A 22,486-nucleotide genomic window follows, 5' to 3' on the forward strand; every position below is an offset into this window, starting at 1 on the left:
GGCACCGAGAGGCAGCCAGCCTCTCCTCACTTTTGTTCCCAATTATAAATTTAGTTTTGTCCCCCAAACTCAAAAATCAAGAATACAAAATATCACACCGTGCATTCTTGACTTGCAATTGCATGTTTATATCTCCAATGGCAAAACAAAATGAGAGCGATACTGGCGGGTGTTCGGTACACATCTGCACTGGCTCTTTTTGTTGCTGCTGAGCAATACAATTGCTCCTCTAAGAGCTAATACACTTCACAAAAAAACTCTTGTAATCAGTACAAGTGTTTACTTTGGAGAGAAAAATGGGATATCATGTACCCTGTCAAGGCAATAGTTTCTGAAAATATTTGCAATACGTTTCCAATGTATATTTCAAAGATAGTTAGTCACCTGTGCCATTTAAAATCTAGAATTAAAAACAGGCCGAGTGGGGGGTGCTGGCCAGGGGCGAGCAGTCGATGGGCTATGGCTAGTCGGCGGGGGAGGGGGGGCGGGTGCCCCCTGATCCGGCTGATCACGTGGAATATGAGGGGGTTGAATGGGCCGGTTAAGCGGGCCCAGGTGTTTTAGCATCTGAAGGGGCTGAAGGCGGACGTGACCATGCTTCAGGAGACTCACCTGAAGGTGGCGGACCAGGTTCGTCTGAGGAAGGGGTGGGTGGGGCAAGTTTTCCATTCAGGGCTCGATGCGAAGAACCGGGGGGTGGCGATCCTGGTGGGGAAGAGGGTGGCATTTGAGGCGTCCGAGGTGATGGCTGATAGTGGCGGCAGATATGTGATGGTGAGCAGTAAGCTGCAGGGGGAGAGGGCAGTGCTGGTAAATGTATATGCCCCAAATTGGGATGATGCTGGTTTTCATGAGGCGTATGTTGGGCCGCATTCCTGACCTGGAGGCGGGGGGCCTGATCATTGGGGGGGTGGGGGGACTTCAATACAGTGCTGGATCCCCCACTGGATCGTTCTAGTTCTAGGATGGGCAGGAGGCCGGCGGCGGCCAAGGTGTTGAGGGGGTTTATGGACCAGATGGGAGGGGTGGATCCCTGGAGGTTTGGGAGGCCAAGGGCTCGGGAGTACTCTTTTTTTTCTCCCACGTGCACAGGGTTTATTCCCGTATTGATTTTTTTGACCTGAGTAGGGGGCTGGTCCCGAGGGTGGAGGATGCCGAATATTCGGCTATAGCGATTTCGGACCATGCTCCGCATTGGGTGGCTCTGGAGATGGGGGAGGTGCGGGACCAGCGCCCACTTTGGCGTTTGGACGTGGGGTTGTTGGCTGATGAGGAGGTGTGTAGGAGGGTCCGGGGATGTATTGAGAGGTACCTCGAGGCCAATGATACTGGAGAGGTCCGGATGGGGATGGTGTGGGAGGCTCTGAAGGCAGTGATTAGGGGGGAGCTGATTTCCATCCGAGCCCATAGGGAGAGGGGGGAAGAGGAGGGAGAGGGAGAGACTGGTGGGGGAGCTGCTGAGTGTAGATAGGAGGTATGCGGAGGCCCCGGAGGAGGGATTGTTGGGGGAGCGGCGTAGCCTGCAGGCTAAGTTTGATTTACTGACCACCAGAAAGGCGGAGACACAGTGGAGGAAGGCGCAGGGAGCGGTCTACGAATATGGGGAGAAGGCAAGCAGGATGCTGGCGCATCAGCTCCGCAAGCGGGACGCGGCTAGGGAGATTGGTGGCGTGAAAGATAGGGGTGGGAATGTGGTGCGGAAGGGGGTAGAGGTTAATGGGGTCTTCAGGGACTTCTACAGGGAACTGTACCGGTCGGAGCCGTCGGTGGTGGGGGGGAATGGAGAGCTTTTTGAACAGGCTGCGATGTACAAGGGTGCAGGAGGAGCAGGTGGAGGGACTGGGGGCGCCGATCGAGTTGGAGGAGCTGGTTAGAGGGATTGGCCACATGCAGTCGGGGAAGGCGCCGGGACCGGATGGGTTCCCGGTTGAATTTTATAAAAAATACGCGGACCTGTTGGGCCGCCTGTTGGTTCGGACCTTTAATGAGGCATGGGAGGGGGGAGTTTTTCCCCCGACGATGTCACGGGCGCTGATTTCCTTGATCCTGAAGCGAGATAAGGACCCCCTGCAGTGTGGATCATATAGGCCAATTTCACTGTTGAATGTGGACGGCAAGTTGCTGGCAAAGATCTTGGCCACTAGAGTAGAGGACTGTGCCGGGGGTGATACATGAAGATCAGACGGGATTTGTGAAGGGGAGGCAGCTGAACACTAACGTGCGAAAGCTGCTAAATGTGATAAGGATGCCGGCGGCAGAAGGAGAGGCGGAGATTGTGGTGGCATTGGATGCAGAGAAGGCCTTTGACAGGGTTGAGTGGGGGTACTTGAGGGAGGTGTTGGAGAGGTTCAGGTTTGGGGAGGGGTTTATTAAATGGGTGAGGTTGCTGTACGAGGCCCCGATGGCGAGCGTAGCGACAAATGGGAGGAGGGCAGAGTACTTCAGGCTCTACCGTGGTACGAGGCAGGGGTGCCTCCTGTCCCCCTTGCTTTTTGCGTTGGCAATTGAGCCTCTGGCCATGGCGCTAAGGGAGTCGGGGAGGTGGAGGGGTCTGGTGCTGGGTGGGGAGGAGCACAGAGTGTCACTTTATGCAGATGACTTGTTGCTGTATGTAGCAGACCCGGTGGGGGGAATGCCGGAGGTGATGGTGATTCTTGCTGAGTTTGGGAGTTTCTCGGGCTACAAGCTGAACCTGGGCAAGAGCGAGCTGTTTGTTGTACATCCGGGTGATCAGGAGAAGGGGATTGGTAGGCTCTCGCTAAAAAGGGCAGTGAGGAGTTTTAGGTTACTGGGGGTTCAGGTGGCTAGGAGTTGGGGGACTTTGCATAAGCTTAATTTTACTAGGTTTGTGGAGCAGATGGAGGAGGAGTTCAAAAGGTGGGACATGCTGCCGCTGTCGTTGGCGGGTAGAGTACAGTCCGTTAAAATGACGGTGCTCCCGAGGTTTTTGTTTTTGTTCCAGTGCCTCCCCATCCTTATTCTGAGGGCCTTTTTTAGGAGGGTGAACAGCAGCAACACGGGATTTGTTTGGGCTCATGGGACTCCGAGGGTGAGGAGGGTCTTTTTGGAGCGGGGCAGGGATGGAGGCTGGCACTGCCCAATCTCTCTGGGTACTATTGGGCGGCTAATGTTTCGATGGTACGCAAGTGGGTAATGGATGGGGAGGGGGCAGCATGGAAAAGGATGGAGATGGCGTCCTGCGGAGGCACGAGCCTGAAGGCACTGGTAACGGCGCCGTTGCTGCTCCCTCCAACGAGGTACACCACGAGCCCGGTGGTGGCGGCTACCCTCAAGATTTGGGGGCAGTGGGGGCGACACAGGGGGGGGGGAAGTTGGGGGCTCGGTGGAGGCCCCCGCTGCGGGGGAACCACCGGTTTGTCCCAGGGAATATTGAACCCCAGGGTTCCTGGGGTGGCACAGGGCGGGCATAAGGAAGTTGGGAGACCTGTTCATTGACGGGAGGTTTGCGAGCCTGGGTGAGCTGGAGAAGAAGTTTGAGCTCCCCCCGGGGAATATGTTCAGGTACCTGCAGGTCAAGGCGTTTGCTAGGCGGCAGGTGGAGGGGTTCCCTTTGCTGCCACCGCGGGGGGTAAGGGATATGGTGCTTTCGGGGGTGTGGGTCGGGGATGGGAAGGTGTCTGACATCTACCAGGTGATGCAGGAGTTGGAGGAGGCGTCGGTAGAGGAGCTGAAGGCTAAGTGGGAAGTGGAGCTGGGGGAGCAAATTGAGGAGGGGACATGGGCGAACGCCCTGGAGAGGGTGAACTCCTCCTCTTCACGTGCGAGGCTTAGCCTCATCCAGTTCAAGGTACTGCACAGGGCTCATATGTCCGGGATGAGGATGAGCAGGTTTTTTGGGGTGAGGATAGGTGCATTAGGTGTTCGGGGAGCCCAGCGAACCATGCCCATATGTTTTGGGCATGCCCGGCACTGGGGGAATTCTGGCAGGGGGTGGCGAGGACAGTGTCGAGGGTGGTAGGGTCCAGGGTCAAGCCAGGCTGGGGACTCGCGATATTTGGGGTTGGGGTGGAGCCTGGATTGCAGGAGGCGAAAGAGGCCGGTGTTTTGGCCTTTGCGTCCCTAGTAGCCCGGCGGAGGATCTTGTTGCAATGGAAAGATGCGAGACCCCCAAGCGTGGAGACCTGGATCAATGACAAGGCGGGATTCATTAAGCTGGAGAAGGTCAAATTCGCCCTGAGGGGGTCGGTACAAGGGTTCTTTAGGCGGTGGCAGCCTTTCCTCGACTTTCTGGCTCAACGATAGGGAACTAGGTCAGCAGCGGCGGCAACCCGGGGGGAAGGGGGGTATTGTTTATGTTAATTTAATTTATTTTAAATTTATTTTGTTGTTCATCGGGTTTGGGGGTGGTGGGGGAGGGGGCTCGTTATATGCATTGTTACGGGTCCGGGGGGGTGTTTATTGTTATTATTATTGTTTTGTTGTTATACATTTGTCAAAAATTTCAATAAAAATTATTTATTAAAATCTAGAATTAATTACAGTAACCTGCATGCATCATGGAGGTTTCATTACCCATGAGCACAGAATAGGGTTTAATTTGCCTAATTAGTACCCTTTAAGTCAAATTCCAGAAAGGTCATGTGAGAATTCTCTCTGCAAATTTGGGAACATCAGCGATAAGGCGACTTTAAAATTAGATTTACTTGAATAGTTTACCAGGAGGACCAAGGTCAATACACAGAGCACCAAGATTGGGGGGAAATACATAGCAGCAGAGATTGCAGTAGTGATGATTTGACTTTTAAGGTTGTTAAATTGCAAATGGAAAGATATGACTCAAGGAGGTGACGTGTACCATGATTAAGGGGCCTGGGAAGGACTGTGACGGGTCAGTCTTGAACCCCAAACTATTTTTTTTTTTTAATTTAGAGTACCCAATTATTTTTTTCCAATTAAGGGGCAATTTAGCGTGGCGAATCCACCTAACCTGCACATCTTTTCGGTTGATCTTTTGGGTTGTGGGGGTGAAACTCACGCAGATACGGGGAGAACGTGCAAACTCCACACAGACAGTGACCCAGGGCCGGGATTCGAACCCGGGTCCTCAGCGTCGTAGACAGCAATGCTAACCACTGTGCCACCGTGCTGCCCCTACCCCAAACTATTTTAAAGTAAATTGCAGATAGTGTATGGCACATTTAGTGCGTAGGAGCACAAATAAAGTTTGAGCAATACATAACCCAGTTTGGTTTCAGTTGACAAAAGAAAAGAGAGCCTTGGGTGGGGCACTGCAAGCTAGGGTTGTGAAATAGCCAACTTCTTCAATGAAAAGTTTCCACATATCCCAATTCTCGAATCTCCTTCCCAATCTACAAAGGGGCAGTGCAAGCGAGGTTCTCTAGATACCACCATTTCAACAAAAAAAATCAAATTTATATCTTACAATAAAATCATTGCTGAACTTGCACGTCCTTTAGCAACAACTGACTGTTCCATTGCCATCTGAATCACATCAGAAACTCACATTTATCCTGGTGCCAGTGAAGCCAAAAGATTTGCAGAGATACAATGAGCCTCAGGGCAAGACTTGAAATTTGACCAGTTAGTTAATGTGTTTATAAACTACATACTTCAATCTGTTAACCATCAGGATCCCACCCCAAAGGCCTTTTCTTTTAACATTAAGCAGATTAATAGTTTAGCCTTGCAGCAGATTGCAGAAACCAGGATAAGAAATTGTGTCATCTCTGAACCAATATTGAGCAAGCTGGAAAGGCAATGAAAACATTTACATGGGGCAAATATCCCGCCTGGATCAAAAACAGTCATTGGCACTTGGATTTAAAATAAGTTTCTGCAAAAAAGATCATAGTGATGATCATAGAGATGCGATGAACAGCTTCATTACGAAGCTATTGCTATTGGAAACTGACAAACGCATTCCCTGCTCCGCACTTACTTTGGAAATGTGAAAAATTTCTATGATCTAAAATTCAAACAAAACACTAAGGCCACAAATACTAGTTCAATGAATATTGGTTATGCTGATTAAGATGGGAAATGAACAAGACATGCTCCCTAGTCCATCACCATCATGTATTTTGTTACAATACATAAATTAATTCTCAGCCAATTGGTGATTGTCCAAATGGCCAAGTCCTCCAGCTCGCCAGTCATTCATCAGCGCCTGAATTTTTGTTAATTATTTATGGGATGTATATGGGCATCACTGTCAAGTCCAGAATTCATCAGCCATTCCCTGGTGAAGGTGTTGATGAGCTTCCTTTCTTGAACCATTTCAGTCTTTCAGAAATAACTCCCAGAGCGCTGTTCAGGAGTTTGGTGATTTTGACTCAATGTCCCTCTAGGTGATTGATGAGATAGTTTGCCAGGTGCTATTGAAGAAGCTTTGACAATGCATCTCGTAGATAGGGCACACTGCAACAACTGTGTGCCAGTAGGGAAGGGAGTGAATGTTTAAGGTGGTGGATTGAAGGTCAAACAAGTATGCTACTTTAACCTGGATAGCATTGTGGAATTACAGACAAGTGAACTATTCCATCACACTTGTGCAATCTGGATGATAGTCAGACTTTGGCAAGTCAGGAACTGAGTCACACGCCACAGAATGCATAGCATCTGACCTGCTCTTGTAGCCACAGCATTTATCTGGCAGTTCAATGGTTTCCCCCCAAGATGTTGATGGTGGGGGACTCAGTGATGGTAATTTCATTAAATGGCATAAGGAGATAGATAGATACTCTCTTGTGATAGAGAGGTAATTGATGAAGCAGCTGGAGATAATTTGGCCTCAGTTACTGTCCAGGGGACATCTTGCAACAATGTCCTGGGGCTGAGATGATTGCCCTCCAACAACCTCAGCCATCTGCCTTTGTGCCAAGTATGACTCAACCAGTGGAGCATTTTCCCACCGACTCACATTGGTTTCAATTTTGCCAGAGCTCCTTGATGCCACACTTGGTCAAATGCTGTCTTGATGTCAAGGGCAGCCACTCTCACCAGTTCAGCTCTTCTGTCCATGTTTGAACCAAGGCCATAATGAGGCCAGGAGCAGAGTGGCTTTATTGGAAACCAAACTGAGCACAGGTGAGCAGGTTGCTGGTGAGTAAATGCCAAAGATAGCAGATCAAGCAAGAATGGGGTTTGAATTGTTTGTGAAGACCTCCACAGGAAAACAGTAGCCACTTAACCATGCATACACAAAAAAAGCTCAAAATGTCCAGAGTTAAGTGCAGTCAGCTGATGAGAGCATCCAGCACTGTGCCACATTCACTCCCTTCCCTACTGGCACACATCACAATGTGCCTACAGGAGCGAACGATTGGGGAATATGGAAAGAAAAACGGTTTGAACTGAGCTACTGCACTTCAAAAAAAGGAAGCAGCAGATGAAAAATTAAAATAAATATTAAATCATAATTTTTGATTAAACATCAACTGGAACAATCAACAGTCCACAATTGAGTGTGCTTCCATTGTACGTCTATCAACATTTATACTGTAAAGATGCTAGATTACTGAAACTAGATGGGCATCTTAAGCCAAAATATTACTGGTGTTGGAAATCTGAAATAGAAACAGAAGTTCTGGAAATACTCAGCACTCCAGGCAGTATCTATTTGACAAAGCTTTTGGCCATCTGTCCGAATAGGAAGTCTTGAGGAGAGGGTCCCCATTCTGATCTAACAAGTACGTTCTGCTTGTTAAACTAGAAGTAAACCAATTCAAAGTGCAATTCGCCAGACCTCCATTGAATTGCAGATAAGAGGTCATCTTGTGGTTTCACAGGCTCGCAGCTACTTGTCACAGCATTCGAAGTTGTTGTAACTGTAAAAACTTGACCAATTAAGGTATTTACAACAATCAGGAGAACAATTATTAAAACTGCATGTTGTCATTCAGTGTAATTTTGCAGGAGACATATAGCAATGAGAGTCAAAACCACATACACACTAGCAGACGGACAAGACAAAAAATACAAGTTCTGTCCTGGTTGCTGTTGTGACTTTGCCACTAAGTCAGAGAGCACTGCAATTGGAGATTTAGGCAAAAGGTTTGATGGGGTGGTGGGGCAGAACGGGAAACCTCGCACTTACAATGTGACCAATTTCCAAAAAATATATACCAATTTAGTCACAATTCTAAAAATAGGCTATGACACCCATGCTCACAATTGGATCTTGGCTGTTACTTTTTTTAAAGCAAAAATTGACAAGTCGGTGAACTGGAATAGATAGTTTTGCTGTAAACATTTCTTAAAATATATATTTTTCCAGTGACATATAGAGTTTTACAGCACAAAAACAGGCTTTTCAGCCCATCATGTCTGTGCCAGCCATCACCAACTATCGATTCAAATCCCATTTTCCAGCACTTGGTCTGTAGCCTTTATAGACTGTAGCATTGCAAAAGTACTCAACCAAATGTTATGAGGGTTCCGCCTCAACCAATCTTTCAGGCAGCGATTCCCTCTGCCCGCTAAATCTCCCATCCCTTCCTTACCTTAAATCTTTTGCCCCAGATTATTGACCTTTCTACTCAGGGGAAAAGTTAATTCCTATCTATGCCTCTCATAATTCAGTACACATTGCTTCAGCTACATGTTATTGGGTACATGCATAAATACACAGAGCATACAGACACATATACACTGCCAGATATACATACATCCACACAGACACAAATATTGATACACGCCACTTAATTATTCTTCTGCCCAAATTTAAATGATGTTTTCCCTATGGTCTGTATTTCTGCAGATTTAAATTAGAGGGAATCAGTCTGAGACGTAACAGATCCCGTCCTGAGCACTGGCCTCACTCAGCCTCCTGACTCAACACTGGCTGCAAGGGATAGGGAGACTTGTCAGCTTCCCTCGGGGCTGCGCCCACTACCCTCTCCCGCTGCTCCCCAGCTCCTGCTGCCCCGGGCCTCACCTTCTCCCGCTGGTCCCAGCTGTACTGCTTGGGCCCTTCTTCGCCATCCTCCGCCGCCGCCGCCTCCTCCTTCTTCTTCTTCTTTTTCTTCTCTCTGTTTTTCTCCTTGGATTTCCGTGAGAACAGGCAGCCCATTTTACAGCGAGCCCGCTGCTCCCGCTCGGCCTCTCCCTCAAACCCTGACAACCGCTTCCCGTTTCCCTGCCTACCAGAGACCGCCAATCACAGCGCGGGGAGGAGGGGCAGCTCGCCGTCCGCCAATCAGGAAGCGCGCGGGCAGCTGGCAATCAACCAACCAGCGGGCGGGATTGGTCGAGACCCGCCAATCAGTGCGCGGGATCGGTCGAGACCCGCCAATCAGGGCGCGGGATTGGTCGCCGCCAGCCAATCGCACAGCGCGGGGCAGCCCACCAATCAGCGGGGAGACGGATCGCAACGGCCAATCATAGCGTGGAGGCAGCTCGCTGTCCGCCAATCTGCACGCGACAAAGCTCGCTATCCGCCAGTCCCCGTGCGGGGTCATCTCGCAGTCCGCCAATCACAGCGCGCCGATTGCTGTCTGTCCAATGGAAAATTCCATTCGGTTAGGGCGTGTCCGCCAATCAGGGTGCAAGATAACTCTAGGTCGCTCTAATCTTGACCAACCACTCTGCAGAAGGCATTGTGTCCACCAATCCGCTTCCTCCAGCTGACGGATGGAGCCCAAATTCAAACACAATGAAAAATGGGATTTCGGGGCCTGCATTGCCATCCAACCAGTCACAAGACAGCGGCCGGGTCGGTCCACCAATCGGATAAAAGCCGCTGAATGGCCAATCAAGGGCAAAAATCCCCGGGACTACCAATCGGTGACGGGTATTTGTCCGTATCCGCCAATTACGGCGCAGAAGAGCCCCGGGATCATCGTTCCACCAAACGGTGACGAGAATGTCTCTTGGTTCCACCAATCAGAGCGCGGAATACCTAGGCCAATCATAGACGTGTTCTGACGTCTATTCACCAATCACAGGGCAGGACCACGAGACCAATCATAGATGTGCTCTGGCGCAGATCCACCAATCAGAGCGCAGAACAATGAGGATGAGGGGTCAGGGGTCAACAGAGTGGCAGAATGTGTTACATGGACTGGACAATTGGGCCAGAAAGAGACAAATGTATTTTCAACAAAATAAAATAAACCTATAAAATATAAATCAGAATGCAAAATAGTGCAAAGTACAATATTTTGCATAATGATTCAATTTGATACATTTATTTTATTTATGTTGTTTTGTGCCCTTCAAAACCCGATGCCTGTGTCTAAGTATTTACATTGTGTATTTTGTGTTTGCCCTATTGTGCATTTTCTTTTCATACAAAGAACAATGAACAAAGAAAATTACAGCACAGGAACAGGCCCTTCAGCCCTCCCAGCCTGCCCAAAGATAACCCCGAAAATAACACAACACTGAATAATCCCTCAAAATGTTCCTTCAAACCTCCAAAAGAGGTTTACCACCTTTAAACAGAAACACATCAGGTTAAATACATTACTATTATGAGTTTAAATCACCCAAATGATTCAGAGATAGTATTTCATGGCAGAGATCACCGCAGATCCAGCTCACTGCAAACACAGACACACCCAAGTTCTTTTTCTTCATGCAGCTCTCAGCAAATCAGCCAGGCACTTTTCAGCTGCTTTCTCAAACTAAAACTAAACACTGCAAAATGGCTGAGCTAAAAACCCAGATCCTCTAACGTCACTTCAGCAATATGAGCTGCTCCATTTCTTAAAGGTACATTGCTTAAAAATCCATTTCTTAAAGGTACTCTCACATGGCACTCGGTATACGCAACAATAAACCAATCCAATCCAAAGTAGGTAACTGGTCAAAAATTATGAGTCAAAATCTGTCACAAAGAAAGAAAGGGTAATTGAACTAATCTTAAATAGGACCAGGCAGATTGCGGAATTTCCTTGTATGTTTGCACCCAAGTCTGGTCAAAACAGCCATCCAGGGTTCTCCTTTGCAGAGTTAACCTGTGCCCAGATGGACCTAGAAAGGGACCATGAAAGCTAAAGGGGTAAATAATATTTAATTTGAAAAAAATCCTTTCTTATAGTTTTCTTTATTTAAACAGGCACTCTGATGTCAATCATGACCTCATTGAATGGCGGAGCACACTTGGGCCGATTGGCCTACTTCTGCTCCTCGGTCTTATCGTCTTATACACTTTTATTCAATGAGACTTTATCTTGAACACTTATTTACACAACTACACTTCTGATGACCACTGGTACAATCAATGCCTTCTATCACCATAAGCACCTCAGTGAAAACAGTTTCCCCTTATTTATCGTATCTGAAACTTTCATACCTTCTACTTTTCTGCTTTGAGGAGAACAATCTCAGATTTTCGGCATAATAATCTGGTGATTTTGTTTTATTTTATGTGCCTTTAGTTTGAATGTATCACAGCCTTTCTTTGGGTAATGAGTCATCAATTTGTATGAAATGGAGTCATAGGATAAAAATCCAATTTCAGCATTCCAAATGAAGAACATTAACATTGGAACACACTGCGGGAATTCAGGTCCATGTTCCCCACTGCAAGCTATTTGCCTATAAAATAAATGGATGAAACGCACACCTGAATGTAGCTCTGCCATCAGGAACATTTTGGAAGATAACATATTCAGCAGTGAAGCAATCGCTCAGTGCTGCACGAGAACGGTAGCACACTGGTTAGCAATGTTGCTTCACAGCGCCAGGGTCCGAGGTTCGATTCCTGCTTGAGTCACTGTCTGTGCGGAGTCTGCACGTTCTCCCCGTGTCTGCGTGGATTTCCTCCAGGTGCTCCGGTTTCCTCTCACAAGTCCTGAAAGACGTGATTGTTAGGTGAATTGGAGCTTCTGAATTCTGCCTCTGTGTACCCGAACAGGTGCCGGAATGTGGCGACTAGGAGCTTTTCACAGTAACTTCACTGCAGTGTTCATGTAAGCCTTCTTGTGACAATAATAAAGATTATTATTATTATTTTGTACTCTGGTCTCTGCAGTGCGACTCAGACCTGAAATGAGTCTACTGAGAGGCAAGAGGTCTACCAAAGAACCACACAGCATATGAAGTACAAGCAACTGATGAGACTGCTGCTGTTTAACAGGAACAATCTGCGCAGAGATGATTTAGAACTTTGGATTCCGTAGGAAGGGCATCAGCAAAGACAAAGAGAGGTGGTGGTGTCTAATGTGAGTAAAGAGAAGAAAACAAGCTATAATGAGGAAAGGAACTACCCATCTCCATCTCTCATTGATGTTAGATATTAGAATCTGTGTCTGTCAGCTAAATAGAATCAGTGAAGGTCTTTCCTAACAAAAAAAGTAGAAATAATGAATCAATGATGAGTGGGTTCATACCAGACACCCACGTGGAATTAAATATGCTTCCAATCTTCAAGTGAAGCAAGTTTAGAAGCTGGGCATTATTGGGCCAGAAAGGATGCGAGGTTCCGAGGACGGGACGGTATGGGGATCAAGGAAACGAAGGATCTCTTTCTAAGCGGGTATTTTGTGAGCCTGGAAGAGCTGGCCGATAAGTTTGGACTGGCACGGTGCGAAAGTTTCAGGTGTATGCAAGTGCAGGAGATTGCAAGGAAGGACTTCCCGTTCTTCTCAATAGCGCCTGCCTCTTCTTGGCTGGACTGGGGGGGGGGGGGGGTGTGCTGTCAGCGCGGGGGGGTCTTCTAGGCGATTTACGGGAGGATTTTGGAGGAGGACAGGTGTCTATGAAGGGGGTTATGGTGAAGTGGAAGAGTTGGGGCGGCGCTGAAGGAGGGATTGTGGTTTGAGGTGTTTTGTGCGCAAGGCTGGGGCTGATACAGCTAAAGGTGGTGTAGGTTCCTTTTAAAGTCTATGATGAGCCGGCTGTTCAAAGGGGTAGGGGATGTCTGTGAAAGATGTGGGAGGGGTGTGGCGAATCATTTTTTAAATCATTTTTTAAAAAAAATATTTTTATTAAGGTTTTGCAGAATTTTTCCCGTACCAGCCTCCCCGGACAGGCGCCGGAATGTGGCGACTAGGGGCTTTTCACAGTAACTTCATTGAAGCCTACTCGTGACAATAAGTGATTTTCATTTCATTTCATTTCAAAACAGTAGTAACCATAATAACAAAACAAACTAGAGTGAACATTAACATAGTGCAAAAAGAGAATATACAATAACAATTAAATAGACATTACCCCACAAGACCCAGTCTTCCCACACCATCCCAATGAAGCACTCCCCCCCCCCCAACCCGCTGCCCCCCCCCCCCCCCCCCCCCCCCCGCCATGGATTGCTGCTGCTGCTGACTGATGTGACCATCAATTCACAAGACATGTGGTTGGAAGTGAACAGTGGTTTTAATAGTCTTACAACTGAGCCTGCCTGCGTCGAGATGAACTGGCAGCAGGCTCACAACTGCAGATCTTTATACTTCCAGTTAGTGGGAGGAGCCATGGGTGGAACCATGGGCAGAGCCAAGTATAAACTCCTCATCTCCCCTTATGGGCAGAGCCGCGCAACTGCTCGTATACCGAGCTTACAGACACAACACATACAATATAACACAGTGTGAATTACTAGGATTGTGATTCACCACACTGACATTTTAATTTTCCCCGAGAAAGTCGGTGATCGGCTGCCACCTCCAAGAGAACCCTAGCATAGACTCTCTTCAAGCAAACTTTATTTTCTCGAGACTGAGAAACACAGCTATGTCGGTAACCCAAGTCTCTACACTTGGGGGTTTTGAGTCCCTCCACATTAATAAAATCCGTCTCCGGGCTACGAGGGAGGCAAAGGCCATGACGTCGGCCTCTTTCGCCCCCTGAACTCCCGGGTCTTCTGACACTCCAAAGATCGCTATCTCTGGACTCGGCACCACCCGTGTGTTAAGCACCTTGGACATTGCCCTCGCGAACCCTTGCCAGAACACTCTAAGCTCCGGGCATGCCCAAAACATGTGGACATGGTTTGCAGGGCTGCCCTTGCACCTCATACAACTGTCTTCTACCCCAAAAAACTTGCTCGTGCTCGCTGCCGTCATGTGTGCCCGGTGGACCACCTTAAATTGAATTAGACTGAGCCTGGCTCATGATGAGGAGGAATTAACCCTGCCCAGGAAACTCTGCCCACAGACCCACTTCCAACTCCTCACCTAGCACCTCCAACCACTTGCCCTTGAGCTCCTCCACTGGGGTTTCCTCCCCTCCTGTAGTTCCTGGTAGATATCCGACACCCTCCCCTCCCCCACCCAGGTGCCGGAGACCACCCTGTCCTGTATCCTCAGTGGCGGCAGCGTCGGAAAGGCAACTACCTGTTTCTTGGCGGCAGATTAAATTTGTCCTCTCGCGCCTTCAAACTGGGAAAGCTTCCGTCTAGGAACAGATCTCCCATCCTTCTGATGCCTGCCCTCTGCCAGCTCTGGAACCCACCATCCATCCTACCCAGGACAAACCTGTGATTGTTGCACATCGGGGTCCAGACCGACTGTGGTGAATGTGATTCACACCGGATTATAATCTGTATATGTAAGTGCAGTTGCACTACCTGACCACCAGGGGGAGTAGCTCTGGGAATGCTCGAGAATTGTACTGGGCTTCTCCCTTGGCTCCGCCCAGGACTCCTCCCCCTGGAGCTGCTGTATAAAGATCAGTGCCACATGGTCAGCCGGCCAGTTCACCGAAAGTTCAATGGCTAACAGGCTGGCTCTGTTGTGAGTATATTAAAACCGCTATTCTAATCCTACAAGCACGTGTCCGTAGTCCAACACCGACGCTCCCTCCACCCTCTTGTATTTCCTCCACTGTCCCCAGATCCGCAGTGTCGTCACCACCACCGGACTTGTGGAGTAACGGGTCGGTGAGAACGGCAAAGGAGTCGTTATCAAAGCTCCCAGACTAGTACCTTTACATGACGCCACCTCCAGCTGCTCCCACGCCGCCCCCCCCCCCCCCCCCCCACACCACCTCCATCGGCCACTTCCTAATCATAGCTATATTGGCCGGCCAGTAGTAGTTGCGAAAGTTCGGCAGCGCCAACCCAAACCCCCCCCCCCCCCCCCGACTGCGCTCCAACAGCGATCTCCTTACCCGCGGGATCTTATTCGCCCACACAAAGCCCGAATTGATCCTACTTGCCCACTTAAAAAAGGTCTTAGGGATGAAGATGGGGAGGCACTGAAAGACAAACAAAAATCTGGGGAGGACAGTCATTTTCACGGTCTGCACCCTCCCTGCCAGTGACAGCCCTCCCATTTGCTCCACCAACCGGGTCAGGTTGAGCCTGTGCAGGGCATCCTATTTCCTGGCCACCTGTATACCCAGGTAACGAAAACTTTTCTCTACCATCCTGAGCGGCAGCTCTTTCAGTCTCTCCTCCTGCCCCTTGGCCTGGATCACAAACAACTCGCTCTTTCCCATGTTCCGTTTGTACCGAAATTAGTTAGGTGGATTGGCCATGCTAAATTGCCCGTAGTGTAAGGTTAATGGGGGGATTGTTGGGTTACGGGTATACGGGTTACGTGGGTTTAAGTAGGGTGATCATTGCTCGGCACAACATCGAGGGCCGAAGGGCCTGTTCTGTGCTGTACTGTTCTATGTTCTATGTACCCTGAAAAACTACCAAAATCCCTCAGGATCCGCAGAACCTTCCCCATCCCCTCCACAGGGTCCGAAATGTATAGGAGCAAATCATCCACGTATAGCGATACCCGATGTTCCAACACCCCCCCCCCCTCCGAACCAGTAACCACCAGTTCCTCGAGGCTCTCAGCGCCATAGCTAGTGGTTCTATAGCTAGGGCAAATAGTAACGGGGAGAGGGGACACCACTGCCTCATTCCCCGGTGAAGATCGAAGTACCCCGACTTCAGCCGGTTTGTACATACACTTGCAACAGGCGCCTGGTACAGCAATTTCACCCAGCCAATAAAGCCCTCATCAAACCCGAACCTCCCCAGCGTTTCCCAGAGGTACTCCCACTCCACCCCGTCAAAGGCTTTTACTGCGTCCATCGCTGTTACCACCTCCGCCTCCCCTCCCTCTGAGGGCATCATAATAATATTCAAAAGTCTCCGGACATTGGTATTGAGTTGTCTGCCTTTAACAAACCCAGTCTGGTCTTCCTCTATCACCCCTGGAACGCAATCCTCAATTCCTGTGGCCAGAATGTTAGCTAGCAATTTGGCATCCACGTTTAACAGTGAAATCGCCTTGTATGACCCGCAATGTTCCAGGTCCTTCTCTCGTTTAAGAACGAGTGAGATCAAAGCCTGTGACATTGTTGGGGGGAGGGTTCCTTTCTCTCTCGCCTCATTGAAGGTCCTCATCAGGAGTGGGCTCAATATTTCCGAAAATTTCTTAGAGAATTCTACCTGGAAACCGTCCGGCCCCGGAGCTTTACCCGATTGCATGCCCTCTATACCCTTGACAATCTCCTCCAATTCAATCGGGGCCCCCAGCCCCTCCGCCGGGTCCTCTTCCACCTTTGGAAACCTCAACTGGTCCAAAAATTGCCTCATCCCTTCCGCTCCGGTCGGGGGCTCCGACTCGCATAGTTTACTATAGAATTCCTTCAAGACTCTGTTCACCCCCCGGATCCAAGACCATGTTACCCTCCTTATTCCTTACTCCCCCGATTTCCCTGGCCGCCTCCCTCTTTCGCAGTTGGTGTGCCAGCATTCTACTCGCTTTGGAAAGATTTTGGAGGACAGTGTTCAACACCATTTTTCTACATGTGGAGCCTGGTCCCCTGGAAGCCATATTCGGGGTGTCGGACCGGCCGGAGCTGCAGGCGGCTGCGCGGGGACAGATGTTTTAGCCTTCGCCTCGCTGATTGCTAGCAGGCGGGTCTTGTTGGGCTGGAGGTCAGCTCTCTACCCTGTGCCTCAGCCTGATGCGCGGCCCTGTTTGGAGTTTTTGACCCTGGAAAAAGTGAAATTTGTTCGGGCCGGGGGAGGGGGTTGAGTGATGAGTACCACAATCGTTGAGGCTTGTTTATTTTTCATTTTGGGGAGTTGGTTACTGTTGATTGCTGAGGGGAGGAGGGGGTAATTTACCCCCTGGGTAAATTGTAACCCTTTTGAAAATCTGTGGAATAAAAATACTTAAAAAAATTATTGGACCAGAATTTATTATTCAGTCCCATTTTAAAACCTACATCATGTTCTTATTTTTTACACTAAGAAAATTCAATGGAACCAAAACAGTAATCATGCTGAAGGCATGAATAAGATCAATAGGAAGAATCCACAATGCAAAGAAAGCTCCCCTTATGCAATTTGGTCCCCGTCTGAATTTTCTTTAAGGTAATTCCCCCTCTCTGGTGTGAATGGACTTACTTTACATGTGAACTCAACAATTAGTTCCAACATGATCTTTGTTTGAATTATTTACAAGCTGGTTCTGATATCTCTCGATACTGTTCACTCTCAAAGCCCTCGAAATCCAGCCACAATTTTGTTGCTTGTTCATCCAGCTGTCTGATTGTATATCCTCTGCATGTCGACAACTTGATTTAATTGCTATGTTTCTTGTGAAATGTTAGGCAAATGTGAGAATTTTTTTGAAACATAGAATTACCCAGGAATTACAATGTAATGTAGTGATTATCCCTCTCAGAAGTCTATTCTCATACACTCATTCTGCTCCTGATTTTCTTCTCTTTTCTATTTACTATCTATTCACTCACCTCAAACACTACGGATTGGGTTTTACAGGGCACCGTGTTCCCAGACGGCCTGGCTAAAAGGTCAGTAATGGGCCTGCCCACCACACTGATAGTTGGCTCCACAGCAATCTCATGCTTCGAACAGCAATAATTGCCTAAAGGGGAGCCCACAAAGAAATTCAGGGTGTCGCTGGGGCCAGGATGGCAGGCCCCAGTCAAGAGATTGGCAGGCTAGGCTGGTGAGGCTAAAGGGATAAAGAGGGAAGCAAGACTTTGGGGAGTACAGATAGGGGCTGCGCTTCTGATTGGCATGGGGACCGGCAAAGAAGTCCACCCCCCCCCCCCCCAACCCCGACACCAGTCAGCACAACTGGAGTTGCTTGATTACCCGTTTAGCATGGGCCTCCCCATAGCACGGTGCCACAATGTTTAGCACTGTCATATCACAGCACCAGGGACCCCGGTTCAATTCCGGCCTTGGGTGACTGTCTGTGCGGAGGCTGCACGTTCTCCCCGTGTCTGCGTGGGTTTCCTCCGAGTGCTCCGTTTCCTCCCTGAGTCCAAAGATGTGTAGGTTCAGTGGCTTGGCCATGATAAATTTCCTCTTAGTGTCCAGGGATGTGCAGGTTAAGTTAAGAGGTTCCAGGTATAGGGCAGAGTGGATCTCTGCAGACTTAATGGGCCAAATGGCCTCATTCTGCACTGTGGGGATTATATGTGGGTCAAAGTTCGGTTGGTGGTAAGAGGTCCTTAAGTATTGTGCACTGTTCTGGTCACCACGTTACAGGAAGGACGCAATTGCTCTTGAGACAGTGGAGAGAAGATTTACTAGAATGTTGCCAGGGCTGGAGAATTGTAGCTACGAGTAGAGATTGTTTTTTTTCTTCCCCTTGGAACAGAAAAGGCTGAGGGATGACGTGATTCGTGCATACAAAATTATGAAGGGTAGAGATAGAGTAGACAGAAGGAACCGGTTTCCCTTGGCAGAGTTCAAAAACCAAGGGTCATGAATTCAAGCTTAGTGGCAGAAGGATTAGAGGGAACATGAGGAAAAACATTTTTATGCAGAAGGTGGTGGGTGTCTGGAATTCGCTGCATGAGTTGAAGGCACAGACCCGAAACTCTTTTAAAAAGTGCCTGGATCTGCACCTTAAATGCTATAAGCTGCAGGGCTATGGACCACATGCAGGAAGATGGGTTTAGAAAAGACACCTGGGTATCTCGGTCAGCATGGACAAGATGAGTCGAATGGTCCACTTCTGTGCTGTATCTTTTCTAACATCTTTGGTTCTAACATCCGAAGGCATGGTATTAATTTCACATATACATTGCCGACCTCTCTTAAGTCCTCCATGATTGCTAACTGATCAGGCTGTTTATCCCATATCCAGTACTGGATGAGCAATTTCCTCCAATTAAATTAAAAAAAAAAAAATTCAGAGTACCCAATGATCTTTTCCAATTAAGGGGCAATTTCGCGTGGCCAACCCACCTAACCTGCACATCTTTGGGTTGTACACGGGGAGAATGTGCAAACTCCACACGGACAGTGACCCGAGAACAGGATCGAACCCGGGTGCTCAGCGCCGTAGGCAACAGAGCTAACCACTGTGCCGCCGTGCCGCTCGTCCACCAATTAAATATTGGCAATTGAATTTCACATCATTGTCCGTGCAGAAATTCATTCCAGGTATGTTACTCATTTCGTCAAAAATTACATATAAATGAATAATAAAAAGAAAAAAAATGTTCCATCACAGATATCGAACTTTCATTAAAATATATTTAAAATTATGCACTAAAATAATAAGTCAGCGTGTCCCATCACAAGTGCACATCCTCACCCATTCAAACTCCCTTTAAAACAGAGATGACTGAAGGCGACTGACTCAATCCCTCACCCAGACAGCAGCCTGAGACCATGGTTGCAACCTTGTTGTTACAGCTGACCCCAAAATGAGCTTCCAATCACATATTCTTGCCAGTTCCAAGATCACATATTTCCCTCTCTTTAACATCACTCCAGTCTGAGCTTAGCTGCTACTTATTTATGGCTTTGTTATCTTGAGATTGTTACTACTGCATCTCATGCCTGGCTGATCTCCTACATTCTACCCTCCACACATTTGAGGTCATCCAAAACTCTGCACCTCGTAACAAATGTTAGCTCATACAAAACCCCACTCATCCCCGGGCTCACTGATCTACATTGACTCCCTGTCTCCCTTGTTTTTTGAGTTCCTCCTTATCTCTGTAATCATAGAATCATAGAATTTACAGTGCAGAAGGAGTACATTCGGCCCATCGAGTCTGCACCGGCCCTTGGAAAGCGCACTCTCCCCCTGTAACCCAGTAACCCTACCTCACCTTTTTTGAACACTAGGGCTAATTATCATGGGCAATCCAACTATGCTGCACATCTTTGGATTGTGGGAGGAAACCGGAGCACCTGGAGGAAACCCACGTAGACATGGGCAGAACGTGCAGACTCCGCACAGACAGTGACCCAAGCCGGGAATCGAACCTGAAACCCTGGAGCGGTGAAGCTACAGTGCTAACCACTGTGTTACCATGCCGTAATCTTCTCTAACCCCCCCCAACCCTCTGAGATAGTTGCACTCCATTGATTCTGGCCTCTTGAGCATTTTAATTGCTCCACCATTAGTGGCTGTCCCTTCAGTTGCCTCGGCCCTAAGCTCTGGGCTTCCCTCCAATCACCTCTCCATCTCCCTAAGTCACATTCTTCCTTTTTACTATCTTAAGATATTTCTTAAAAGCAATCTCTTTGACCAAAACCTTTGTTGTCTGACTCTACTTCTCCTTATGTAACTTGTTGTCATATTTTGTATGATAATACTCTTGTGAAATGCCTTTGAACACTTTCTTACAGGAAAGGTGCTATACAAACATACATTGTTGCTGATGTTTGCAATACCCAGAATGGTCCCAGAACAGAACAGTAAAGAACATTGCTATCTACTTTCAACCACGCTGAGGTCCTGCCTTTAATTCCTATTCACACTCACTGAATTCTTCTAACAAGATTTCCATTTAATTTTCGACCTTCCCTTCTCCAACTCTACTAATTACACGTCTCATCTTCTTTTTCAATAGTCTCCAGTTTGGGTACCTTGTCAACGTTTTCTGAAAATGCATGTAAACCCACAGCCAATAAAATGACTCCATTCACCATATCTGTCAATTCATCAAAGAACTCTTATCAAGTTTGGCCAACACGATCTCCCTTCCTGAAATCCATATTGGCTACTTCTATTTATATTCTCTTCATCCAGGAATTGAGTTATTTCAACTTTAATATGAGGTATGGGGCTGTTACTGGTAATCGTCATCAGAGTCAGTGACTTGACCTTTGAGGCAAACATGAAATGATCAATGACAGTTGGCATGGATTTGCAAGGGGTGGGTCAGATGTGCGGGTTAGGTGGATTGGCCATGCTAAATTGCCCGTAGTGTCCTAAAAAGTAAGGTTAAGATGGGGGGGGTGTTGTTGGGTTACGGGTATAGGGTGGATACATGGGTTTGAGTAGGGTGATAATGGTTCGGCACAACATCGAGGGCCGAGGGGCCTGTTCTGTGCTGTACTGTTCTATGTTCTATGTTCGACTAATTTAGCAAAATATTTTCGGGTATTCACAAGGAGGTTGTTTGGTGATCGGGGGTGGGGGAGGGGGGCAATTAATATTACCAACACAGACGTCCACACAATATATTCTTAACAGAACTTTCAGTCTCGTGTTTGAATCCCTTAATGGTCTCACTCTTCCTTGTATCTGTAATTCCCTCCCAAAACTGCAACTATGGCCTTTTGTACATCACCCACTCAGCCGCGCATTGGCAGCTGTGCCTTCACTACCTAGGCCCTCAGCACGAGAATTTCAGCCCCCCTCCCTCAAACGTTTCTGTCTCACCACCTTTTAAAAAAATAAATTTAGAATATCCAATTCATTTTTTTCAATTAAGGGGCAATTTAGCATGGCCAATCCACCTACCCTGCACATCTTTTGGGTTGTGGGGGCAAAACCCACGCAAACACGGGGAGAATATGCAAACTCCACACGGACAGTGACCCAGAGCCGAGATCGAACCTGGGACCTCGGCGCCGTGAGACAGCAGGGCTAACCACTATGCCACCGTGCTGCCCTCCTGTCTCACCACATTTAACGCCCTCGTTAAAATTGATCACTTTGACTAAGTTTCATGACCCTTCCCAATGCTCCTTCTACCGCTTTGCCTTTCATCTGAACTCGCCTGTGACTAACTTTAGAGATGAATTTCTAAGATTACCAACTTTGGTCTATGTTGAAGGCACTATTCTAAATGGAGATTGTAGGTGTGGTGATGGATTTTTGGCATTTAACTTGAAGTCTAGAAACGGCAACTTGTTTACAAACAAGAGATAAAGGAATTGAAATGAAACTTCATCTGAAATAATCTCTCCACAGATGCTGCCTGACCGACTGAGTATTTTCTGCTTTTATTTCAGTGTAATGTGCAATTGATGCATAAGAGCTGCGCAAAAGTTGTAAACCAAAGTTTGTTTATTCCACTGCCATCAAAGCAGTATTGGCTCTCTTTGCACATTCTCCCTGTGTCTAGGTGGGTTTCACCCCCACAACCCAAAGATGTGCAGGGTAGGTGGATTGGCCACGCTAAATTGTCCCTTAATTGGAGAAATTAAAATATATATTTTTTAAAAAGCAGTATTGGCCCTCAAGGGAAAGCCTATCTTCAAGAAACAAACTATTTGCAGAGAACATTCCCTGCCGATGCTCCAGATCTCTGTGTTTATTCAACAGGATTCAGCTCCTCAACGCAGTCACCCCCAGGCTTGTTCAGCTGCCCAGCTCCTGGCTGC

General features: G+C 47.9%; 1 protein-coding gene across 1 annotated transcript in view; it reads right to left on the reverse strand.

The window, feature by feature from the left end:
* The window catches only part of rp2 (RP2 activator of ARL3 GTPase), a 52,810-nt gene extending 43,089 nt beyond the window's left edge, over positions 1–9,721 (reverse strand). The window contains exon 1 of the mRNA XM_038818030.1: positions 8,918–9,721. Coding sequence (XP_038673958.1) covers positions 8,918–9,052 — 135 coding nt within the window. The 5' untranslated portion in view covers positions 9,053–9,721. The remainder of the gene's footprint in view (positions 1–8,917) is intronic.
* Between the last annotated feature and the right edge of the window lie 12,765 nt (positions 9,722–22,486).

This window comes from Scyliorhinus canicula, chromosome 14 (genome assembly GCF_902713615.1).
Source record: "Scyliorhinus canicula chromosome 14, sScyCan1.1, whole genome shotgun sequence".
Taxonomy (NCBI): domain Eukaryota; kingdom Metazoa; phylum Chordata; class Chondrichthyes; order Carcharhiniformes; family Scyliorhinidae; genus Scyliorhinus; species Scyliorhinus canicula.